Source organism: Limulus polyphemus, unplaced genomic scaffold (assembly GCF_000517525.1).
Source record: "Limulus polyphemus unplaced genomic scaffold, Limulus_polyphemus-2.1.2 Scaffold1655, whole genome shotgun sequence".
Lineage (NCBI taxonomy): Eukaryota > Metazoa > Arthropoda > Merostomata > Xiphosura > Limulidae > Limulus > Limulus polyphemus.
The window spans coordinates 102037-112930 of NW_013667265.1; the positions used below are offsets into that span (position 1 = coordinate 102037).

At 30.4% G+C, this 10894-nt stretch overlaps 1 protein-coding gene across 3 annotated transcripts in view; it reads right to left on the reverse strand.

Moving 5' to 3' along the window:
- Nucleotides 1-5798: 5798 nt before the first annotated feature.
- LOC106464451 (required for meiotic nuclear division protein 1 homolog) overlaps nt 5799-10894 on the reverse strand; it is a 21298-nt gene continuing 16202 nt past the window's right edge. For all 3 annotated transcript variants that reach the window (XM_022392171.1, XM_022392172.1, XM_022392173.1), the window contains exons 11-13: nt 9836-9956; nt 8821-8937; nt 5799-8563 (exon numbers count right to left, since the gene is read on the reverse strand). In XM_022392171.1, the coding sequence (XP_022247879.1) occupies nt 8516-8563; nt 8821-8937; nt 9836-9956 (286 nt within the window). In that variant the 3' untranslated portion in view covers nt 5799-8515. The remainder of the gene's footprint in view (nt 8564-8820; nt 8938-9835; nt 9957-10894) is intronic.

A 10894-nucleotide genomic window follows, 5' to 3' on the forward strand; every position in this document is an offset into this window, starting at 1 on the left:
ACAAATTCTGGTGTGTTTTTATATAAACATGTGTATGATTAATGATTATCTATCATGCTATGCCACCTAGGTTACACCATAAATGCACAATAACAAGTAAAAGTGCCCCCTCCCCAGCGGCACAGCGGAATGTCTGCGGACTTACAACGCTAGAAACCGGGTTTCAACATCCGTGGTGGGCAGAGCACAGATAGTCCATTGTGGAGCTTTGTGCTTAACTACAAACAATCAATTAACAACAAATAAAAGTAAATATAAATACGTGTTGCTTTCAAGTAATTTTGCATTTATGACATATTCTTTTCCCGTAATACCTCTACACAGGTCCAGTCCTGGAAAAATTAATGTTCTGGCAAAATTTTGATCCCTGAAGTGCCGAATTAAAATTTTATTCCTGAATATTTTTTACTATTCCAATAGTGTTGCCAATTTAAATGCTAAATTAAACCAATGTTTACAATTTAATTTTATTGAAGAAGCACAGCATGAATACTGAATGTGTCCAACTTCTTCAATTTTTTCACTGCAAAGCTCGGCGACTTATCTTTATTTCCCAGACTTTAATCGTATTATATTTAAAAAAACAAAAATTTCCAAAAATATATAACTAATAAATAATGTACACTGATACACTACACACTTGTCTTATAATTTTTCGAATTGTAAACATGTTTGAATAATTTTAAGCTCACTCCTAACGAGGATAGATTTCCCTGACGAAAGCACTTGAGCTATTAGGTATTTGTTTTAGACGTCGCTTCTTAAATTTGTTTAATTTCAATCTAAAAATTGCAGTCACAAGGAGATTACAAAGGTTGAAGTATAATTTTGTTAGATTTTTTGTTTATGAATTTCTGCATAATTTATACAAGTTTTATTTAAATTAATTGTATATTATTCTCGAAATTTGTATAGGGAAAGTAAACTTAGTCACATTTATTGAAAAGTATGAGGATTGGAAATTAATATATATATTATTATCAACCCAGTCACTCCGACTGGAGTGTGCAGACGTATTGTGACTGTTACTCTTATAAAGTTATTGTTACGTTTAACTCTCACCACTTGTTCTAGAATTTCTAGTCCTACGTGTACTTAAGTTAGTCAATATCTTAATAGTATTGATATAATGTAACTTTTTTTTTATTAGACCACTGTTACACGTACAAGTTACAGTGTCAGTACGACTAAGTGTATTGCCATAGTTCAGTTACTAATTGTGTAACTTTTAAGTTAATTATGTCATAATGGCCTTGAGCCAATAGCTAAACAGAGTTCTGTGTTTTACTTTTAGCAATTTCTGTTTTATTTTTAATTATGATTTTGTTTATCATTATGTAGTACTACTAGTAGTATTACTTCTTCTGTCATTTGATTTAACTATATTTGTATTTGCCATAAAGTTAAATGCTAGTTCTCATACTTCCTAATGTATATTAAACATTGTTTTTTTCTGTTTCTAGGAGCTACTGGATATACGAAAGTCATCAATGAAGTCATTCAGAAACATCCAAGTATATGTAACCAACATATTAATGTTGCAGGGCCTGATACTGTCTGTAAAAAATCATTTTATTTGATTAAAACAAGTATTTTTTGTTTGTTATATTCATACAAATAAATCTTGCATCCTTCTAGGAAATTCTAATTTATATATTTGTTATCTTCTCATATTTAAACTGTGAATGGATTTGTTTCTTCATAGTAGTGATATTGTACTTAGTTACATGTATAAATATATATTGTTAAGACAGCGGAAGTCACGTGACGCTGGTAACACGTGATGGGATTTTTGAGGGATCACGAGTTTTCTTGGCAACTCTGGTTTGTTCAGGCCACCCTCTTTTTTTTGGTAGATAGATGAGAAATAGAGAGATAGATTGAAGATAGAGATAATTAAGTCAAGCGAACAGTAGGCACTGTAAGTAAAGTGTGTGAATCACTGTGATTTATAGAGTGTGTTATAAAGGTTGTTAAATTTAAAGTGACTGTGGAAATTCTGTATACTAAAAGGTTCTATCAAGAAAGAATAAACTAGTTTTAATTAAGAAAGGACTTGTCTCGCTGTAGTTCCTCGGAAAGAATTTATACCATAAATTAAGGAAATTATCAAATGAGCAGAGACGTAACAATATATATATAAATACACACACATAATGCTTATTTTGCCACAAGTTTAGTGTTTTTTTTTAAATTCATACATACATCTGTTGTTAGTCCAATGGCTGTTTTCTATACAGCAAGATTGTTCATATTAAAATTAAAACTATTTTCATCACTTTTTCTCTAAAAACAAGTATACTGCCTTGTTACTCCTATAAAGCAGTCTAATATTAGCATATAACATAACATAATGTTTTGGGATCTGTTGGTCCATCTCGGCTGTTCTATCCTCTAAACTAAACTAAAATATATTTTTTTAAATCTTAGTCAGCCATTATTATTCATATACTTTTCAAGCTTTTTCTTAAACTCACTTAAATTTACTGCCTCTACAAGATCGGAAGGCATCTCACTCCAGAGGCCAACCACCCTGTTAGAAAAATTAAACTGTCTTAGCTGAAGATGACTCCTACCCTGCCCAAATTTATATGTGTCCCCTAATCCTACTATTCTCACTGTAAAATATGAAAAAAGATGATGCATATTACTGTAAATTCCTTTACAATCTTAAACACCTAATAAGATCCCCTTAACTCTTCTTTTTTCAAAAGAAAACAATTTGAGAGATTTCAGCCACTCCTCATATGATGATCAGAAAGGATTAGCCTAGAGATAGGCTTTAAATATTTTGTGATGCGCATTAAGGTGATGCACATTTTTACCCATTTGCTTTGAATTACATGGAATGGACATTATTTCTATTTGTGAAATCATTTAGATGAAGCCTAAATTGGACAGAGATAGACATGATGTGCTTAAAGTTGGGAGAAATATGTATGCAAAAAAAGTTATTAAAATTGTTTTCAACAATTAAGGACTTTTTTGTTACAATTTCTCCATATTACAAACATGTTAAATTCACAGATTTCCAAAATTCTTTTCAGTCTCATGAGTTTTGTTATATAAATCTTGTAAGTTTGGTTGTTATTTTGTCATTGTTCTAAAAATCTAGTCAGATTTACAGATCTTATGAAGTATGAAATTCATTTTATAGTATTCATGTTTAGCATATATTGCTAAGTCCAAAAGTTTGATATTAAAAATTTTACAAGTGTTTTATTTCAGTTAAAGTTTGACACAGTAAGTCATCTTTGTACTTATGTTCAAGTCAGGGATTATTTTCAGAATATTTCTTAAAATTGAAAAAAAAACTACAACCAACTTTTGTGTAACGATCATTTTTCCTTTATTAGTCACATATGACTGAAAAGATGGTTGTCACAATGCATACAAATTGCATCATTTAACTTTAGAATTGAAAATAAAATATAGTAGTATAGGAAGAGGTTCTTGCACAAACATTCATTGGATGCCCTATCTGCTTTTCTAAAAGGCTCAGTTTGCAATGTATTCATCAGTAACTTGTCCTGGTGAAACTTATTTGTGTAGATATCACCTAAATATGTCATGAAATGATCAGTTAGTATGTTAAATTGTGTATAATTTTGATCATTGAAACAGTTAAAGTGGCACAAATCCAATGTTTACTGACCTGAATAATGTGTCTTAAGTAAATAAAAATAATTAACTAAATTGCTGAACACTTTGTGGTGAAGTGAACGTTTACAACCATGTTTTAACAGTGTGATAGAAATTTGTATATATTTGTCATATATTTATTATTATAATAAAAAATCATACACGTAACAGATTTTACATTTATAACCTTCAGTGTTTTAAGTGTAAATGTCATATATTTATTATTATAATAAAAAATCATACACGTAACAGATTTTACATTTATAACCTTCAGTGTTTTAAGTGTAAATGTCATATATTTATTATTATAATAAAAAATCATACACGTTCGCCAACTTTCACAATAATACAGATACAAAATCTAATCAATTTAGGTTTTAGTTAGGATTCTGTCATATTGAATGAAGAGTTTGTTAATTAGTGGAATTTTCTAACTGATGAATCATTGGGCTTATTAATTGATTACATTCAACAAGTCTATTATTCTCATGTGACACTGGGATAATTGGAATAATCAAGAATCGCAATGAAAGAAAACACTAATTTTGATTAGTTTATTGTTTTTGTGAGTCCTTACACTAATCGATTAAGGTGAACAGACTTCAAATACAAATAATAGTGAGAAATCATAATGGCAATATTTTGATTACCTTGACAGTTGGTATAATTAAAAACATTAATTATATGATTATTTTTATGAGACTAATTGAGTTTAATTGATTATATTAGTCAAGTTAATTCCCCAGCTCTAATTGAATGCTTATAAAATTTTATCATCAGAAAACAAAATTACATGGAAATAAAAGATTCATCACTCTGTTTAGTCTTGTAACAGTTTCTTTTTCTCAACCTGCAGGATAATCCCCCCCATACAATAAATGAGCATTTCGTAAAGAAATTAGCTTTCCTGCGGAATACCCATTTAAATCTCCAAAAATTACATTTCTTAGAAAAATCTACCACCCAAATATTGATGAAAAAGGCCAAGTGTGTCTGCCTATCATCAGTGCTGAACACTGGAAGCCAACAACAAAAACTGATCAAGGTAAAGGGGAAAAAATTGATGTATGAATATATTCAGAAAGATATATCTTTTAACTACTTCCCTATTGGTTCGAGATAATGCTTTGTTGTTTTTAAATGTATTCTTATTCTAAAATAAATACCGAAACAAAAAAACTACATGCTTCTTATAAGTTACATTGAAAGATTGAGTGTTTCGCTGTGTAAATTAGAAATTTATAAATGTGAAACATTTTAAATATTACTCGTGTAATAAATACAGCTTACTGAAAAATTTTCTGAAAAAAAAAAAAGCTTTTTTATTAACAAATCATTGAATGTTAATTTTCCTTAAGTCAGTCTATATGTGTTTATATAATAATTGGTATAGAGTTTATAATAACATGTAAAACAAAGCACAGTTTCTCCAGAAATAGTGTTACGTTACAATGTTATGAATTTTCAACAATTACATTTCTCTCTCTCGGTTCAACACAAACTTTTTTATTGTGCTTTTCAATCTCAGTGGTTCAAGTTTTGTTCGCATGAAGAGTATCACCTTTGTCTAATGCTGTGATGTAATCAATGTTTTTATGATTGAACTTATGCATAATCCTGTGTTATAATGAAAATTATAATTTTTGGAATTAATATTTTGTGATCGTGTCTAAAGGTTGTGATAAAATGAAGAGTAAGTTGAAAATCGATACTTTATATAGATAATAATATATACGTTCTGCTTAACATTTCTATATTTTCCAACCAGTTAACTTTAGTTATCTTACGACAAAGTTCTAATGATACAAAAATACTAATTTTTGTTTAAAAAAAAAAGTTATATGTCATCAAAAATGTAATATACCTTACGTTTGAATTAAAACATTACCACAGTTCAGGGCAAAGTATCCATTTCAAACATGTGCCCTTCAATTTTTAACTAACTGATGATGCCTTTTAAACGTGAATACAAGTGAAAACTGTGTGTTATAACTGCTATAGAGCACCGATCATTTCAGACTTAAGAATCCAGTTCGTGTCTGTTAGACTAGAAAGATGTAGGTGGATGTGTTGTCGAAGGTCTGGACTTTCCCCTTCTGTTAAGAGATTATGATTGAGTAACATGTGAATAAAATGATTTTAATACTCATGTAGAATATGTGTAAATAAACAAGCTATTTAATGCAAAACGGTATTCAGTTACATACAGTTGATATGATCACTTCTGTTTCATTGTAGTTAATTTTAATAATATTTATAAGACAGATTATTATGTTTACAGCTAAACATGGTCAGCATTTTGTGTTGTACAAACCAGTTTGAAGATTTTTGTCAACCTATAGTCAGTTACTTTTAAAAGTGTCAGGGGGGATGCATCTTTTAGACTCTTACAAATGTGTGTAAAAGACTTTAGTGTTTGAAATGGTAACTGCATACATTTGATTAGTGTATTAAATAGTCATTATGGGAAATCTGTGACGTTTCATAGATTCCCCATGAGCCTACACCTCATGAGGCAACTTAAAATCCCCCCCCTTTTAACATGTATTTTATTGCTCATATTAAATAAAGATTTACTACATACTGTAATATAATGCCAATTTTCAAATATTTTGAAACAGTTGTAAAGGAGAAAATCGTTTTGAGTTACTGTACTATTAAATTCTGCCCAAAATAATGTACTACCTAACCCCCCCTAAAAAACAACAACAAAGGTTTTCATATATTATCCATCACTTAATATAAAAATTACCTGTAAAACATCTGTTTATTACGAGTAAGATTTACAATGCATCTTTTTTATATTTATATGCGTTTACTCGACGTAATCAATGCCTGTTACATTGATGGTATATAAAACTATAAAGGACAAGTAAAATCTATACTCTTTTCAAAGTAAACATGTGTAAATTAACATGAAAAGTTCTAACGATCCTTTGACAGACAAACATACGCAACTGGAAGTAAACATTTTCTTATGAGCATTTAATTGGACACGAAGACATAAATAAACGTGAACAGTTTTTAAGAAAACTCATTAAATGCTTTTATATTACGAATTAAACAAAACCGTTGAAATCAAAGATCATATGAAGATGCAGCATACCATACTGTTGTTTAACAGGTAAAACATAATAAAAAATTTCATAACCTGCATCCATTTTATGTTGTAAAACTTGTTCACAAAGACAGTTTCTTTTAAAAATGATCTAATTTTCAGAATTCCTCTAACTCGCTTTTCATGAACAAACCAACTTACTTTTTTATATTCAATTTACTAACAAAAAATAGCTTACTGTATATTTATCAATGTTATTGTACTTTTTTCACGTGCTTTTCCAATTGAGCAAGGTTTTTATCTTTACGAAGCAGAATGATAAGGTGCTGCGACGTAAAAAAAACCTGACAACAGAATAAACGTCAGCCTAAAGAATGTTCAATATAATTATCTAATGTAGCATGGGGAAGACGAAATATTCCACAGGAATGGAGTAAGGCCATAATATGCCCCGTATTTTTAGGGGGGGTAAGTATGATTGTACAAACTAAAGAGGAATGTCCTTACTCATATTAGGAAACTGTATGAAAGTTTTGGAAGAAAGACTGGGAGAATGTGTGTGTGGCAATATGGCTTAAGGCTAGGGAGAAGCTCTACAGATCTGATAGTTGCTTTCAAAATCATGATGGAAAATTGAAAAGGCATCTGGTCCAGTTCCGAGAATTTGTTTTTTGGTTTTGAATTTCACGCAAAGCTAAACGAGGGCTATCTGTGCTAGCCGTTCTAAATTTAGCAGTGCAAGACTAGAGGGAAGGCAGCTAGTCATCACCACCCACTGCCAACTCTTGGGTTACTCTTTTACCAATGAACAGTGGGATTGACCGTTACATTATAATGCTCTCCATGGTGGGAGAGGGATTCAAACCCATGACCCGCAGATTGAGAGTCGAGCTACCTAACCGCATGGCCATAAATTCTGAGAAAGAAACGGTTAGAAGTCTTAGATTGCCCAAGGTATAATAACCCACTGGGATTGAAGATAGCAGTGATAGTTTCTGAAATAACAATTAAAGGGCGGTAGGGTAAGAACGGAACAAGAAATAATTTGATATTAGATGTGGTGTAAAGCAAGGCAATATTATATCTCTGTTGTTGTTTATATTATAGGTGGATAAGACAGTTAAACATATTAGCCAAAATGATGAAAATACTGCAGTACTAGTATATACTGATGTTTCATTCCTTGTAGGAAATATGGAAAGTCTACAAAATGCAGCTCATAAACGGAACAGAGGATTAGAGATAAATCTAATTAAACTGAAGGCAAACAAGTCTATAGTATTGGTACTTTCTAGACTGGAAAGAAATTGTCATATATGGGTTGGTATCATTAGTTTAAAAGGTTGATAATTATCAATATCTTTGAGTAAACTTCAACGTGAGGGGAACACCTGCATAGGAGTGTGTGGCAAAGTTTAGTGATGTAATGCAGCTGACGGGCTTTTGCCTAACAGAAGGAAGAAGATATTTGCTTATTATGATTTTTAAATGCAACTTGTGAGAATAATTTTAAGAAAACATATCGTTATTGAAAACAGCTTTCAGTATTATTCATCAGCTCTTCTTCAGGCGAAGAGTATTTTTTAAATCATTTAATGATGGTCCTAGTTTGAAGAAGAGGTCACGAATAAGCTTGAAAACTTGTGGCAAGTAAGTAAAGAATATGGAGCTAATCTAAAAACATAATTAATATTAAAACATATATTAATCTGCTCCTGCACAAAAACAACATAATATAATAAAAAGTTTGATTTTAAGCATAAAAATGGCATTGGCTTTAACCAGACACTGATTACTGTCATCTGTTCAATTTCTTCAAGTTGGCAACAAGCTTTTTGTGAAGTGAAGAATTTCAAATCCCACCTACAAAGAGAAAAGTACTCTTAGATTAAAATGTGACATACATTACAGTGGATCAAATTACTTGAGAACTTAGTTGTTCATAAAAACGTTTATGTTACAATCCAAGTTTAAACATAGTAACACATATTATGCTATGGCTAAATTATATCTTTATTATAATGATTCTATAAGTGTGTGATAAATTCTTCCATTAATGCTATGAAGACAACTAATGTAGCCATATTTATACTTAGATAATAACAGAAAAAAAACTTTACCTCCACCATGATAAGAGCTATAATCATAAGCTCAAGACGAACGTGGTGTCGATCGTTGAGATGTCCACTCACAAGTTCCATCAACTCACAGCAGTGGTTGATCTTCTCGTTAAGGACCTTGGAAATAAACAATCAATATGTCATATTGTCAAAGATCCATAAAATGTTACTCTTGAAAGTACAACAAAGTATTATTGCCACGGATTTTGGGAATACGTCTAAAGAGACAAATTATGCACCTTTTGTAAGTGATCTTAAGCAAGTACGTTTCCAGTACAATGATATAACCAAGAGTACTTGTACTTTAGTAAGTTGCAAAAAAATGTAGAAATTAAAGTTTTATTTTGCTTCACCTTAGTAACCTTTTGTTCTGATATTTTGAACATGAACGATTTAGAAAAACCTGAATTCCCTATGACAGTATCATTAAGACAATGTTTGAAAAACAATATCTACAGTTTCCTGTCAGAAGCGCATCTATTTTAAGTCATAACATAACATAAATATACAAGAATCAAATGTATAGTACGTGGGTAAAAAGGAAAGACAAACTAGTTAGTTTGAATAAGAGAGTTTGTTGCCACTGGAAATCTCTTTCTGCTTCTAGTTAATTAGTAGCACAGGAAGATATGCTAGAAAAGATGAACCCTTTGTTTAAGTTATGGATTCAGTTTCTAGTATCCTATTTATATATAGCTAAAATTCACATTGTATGTTATGATATAGTAAAACTAACCAAAGATATTTACTTAAAAAAGGGATACAGGGGTGCTGCTAGTATTTTTAAATATATACACAAAGAGTGTCAAGGTGGCAAACCCCAAAAGCCCCAGGATTTTATGCTTTACTAATGTTGAACTTTATTTTAAAAAATGTTCAGTGAACATTAGTTTATATATATATTTATATTGTTTTTCTGGAGCACTGAACTGTATACAAGTGCATGTCCTGGTCTGACAGGTAATAATGTATTTTGGCATGAAAGGGTTTAAGTTCTACTTGTCACGTAACCTACCTTAGTTCTTTTAGTTATATTCAGGTGGTTACAAGTTTTGTGGTATAATGCTTCTAAATTCTGCCTGTCCCAATAAAAGTCAGGGGTATCCAAAAGATCTGAACACAGGTTGATCATATGCCTGAAATAAAGTTAAGAACAGTTCATTGTGCATATTATGGTTAAGAATTTGAAATGTTTTTAAGTAAAAGGCTGAAAAAATCTATGTATAAAGAGTATGTATAGAAATATTTATGAGAACAACTTTATTCTTAGCTTGTATTACTTATTTCACATAGTACACGAAACAACAAGAAAGCCTATAGGGTATAAATTATAATATTTCTTATAAAGTACATTTTGTATTGCATCTTTGGAATTTTTATTGAAAAACACAAAGTATTTCTAAGTAAAAATCCAACACTGGTCAGTGGCTGAAGTTTTTAGTTAAATCACAATCTGGGTTGTGCACTTGCAATCTGAACAATTTTGGATTTTTTTTATGCCAACACCTCCAAAGAATTAAAAAAAAAATTAATGAATTAACTCCCTAATCAAAATGTACATAGTTTTGTAAGTAAAATATATACAAAAATGTAAAAAGAATAAAAACATTAGTAATGGTTCACAATGGTCCTTTTTGTTTCGTTATAATGATTGCGTTGCATAAAAACATCTTTAATTACAAGCGTTTTGGAAATGCTTCAAATTCCATCACCAGCACTAAGACCTCTAAAAGTTTGTTCAAAATATTCTAACTACAAAAAAACATTAGCTCTTAAATTGGTAGTTTTTACACAATCAAAAGTTTGGAAAGAAAAGATTTAAATGGTTACAATACAATGAAATGTTTTTTTTTTTATCTAGAACTTTTGATGTATGTATATACTTACACAGTCAGCAGTCAGATGTTTTGTAACTGTTTACCCCCCCCCCCTAATTCAACCTTTGAACTAGTGACATACTCATGATGCATGTAATTTGTTTCAAAATACATAAGAAGAGGTTTAATTCAAAATAAAATAATTCAAGTAGTGAGACAACAGTATGCAAGCACTGAGTACTGGATAGTGGAATACT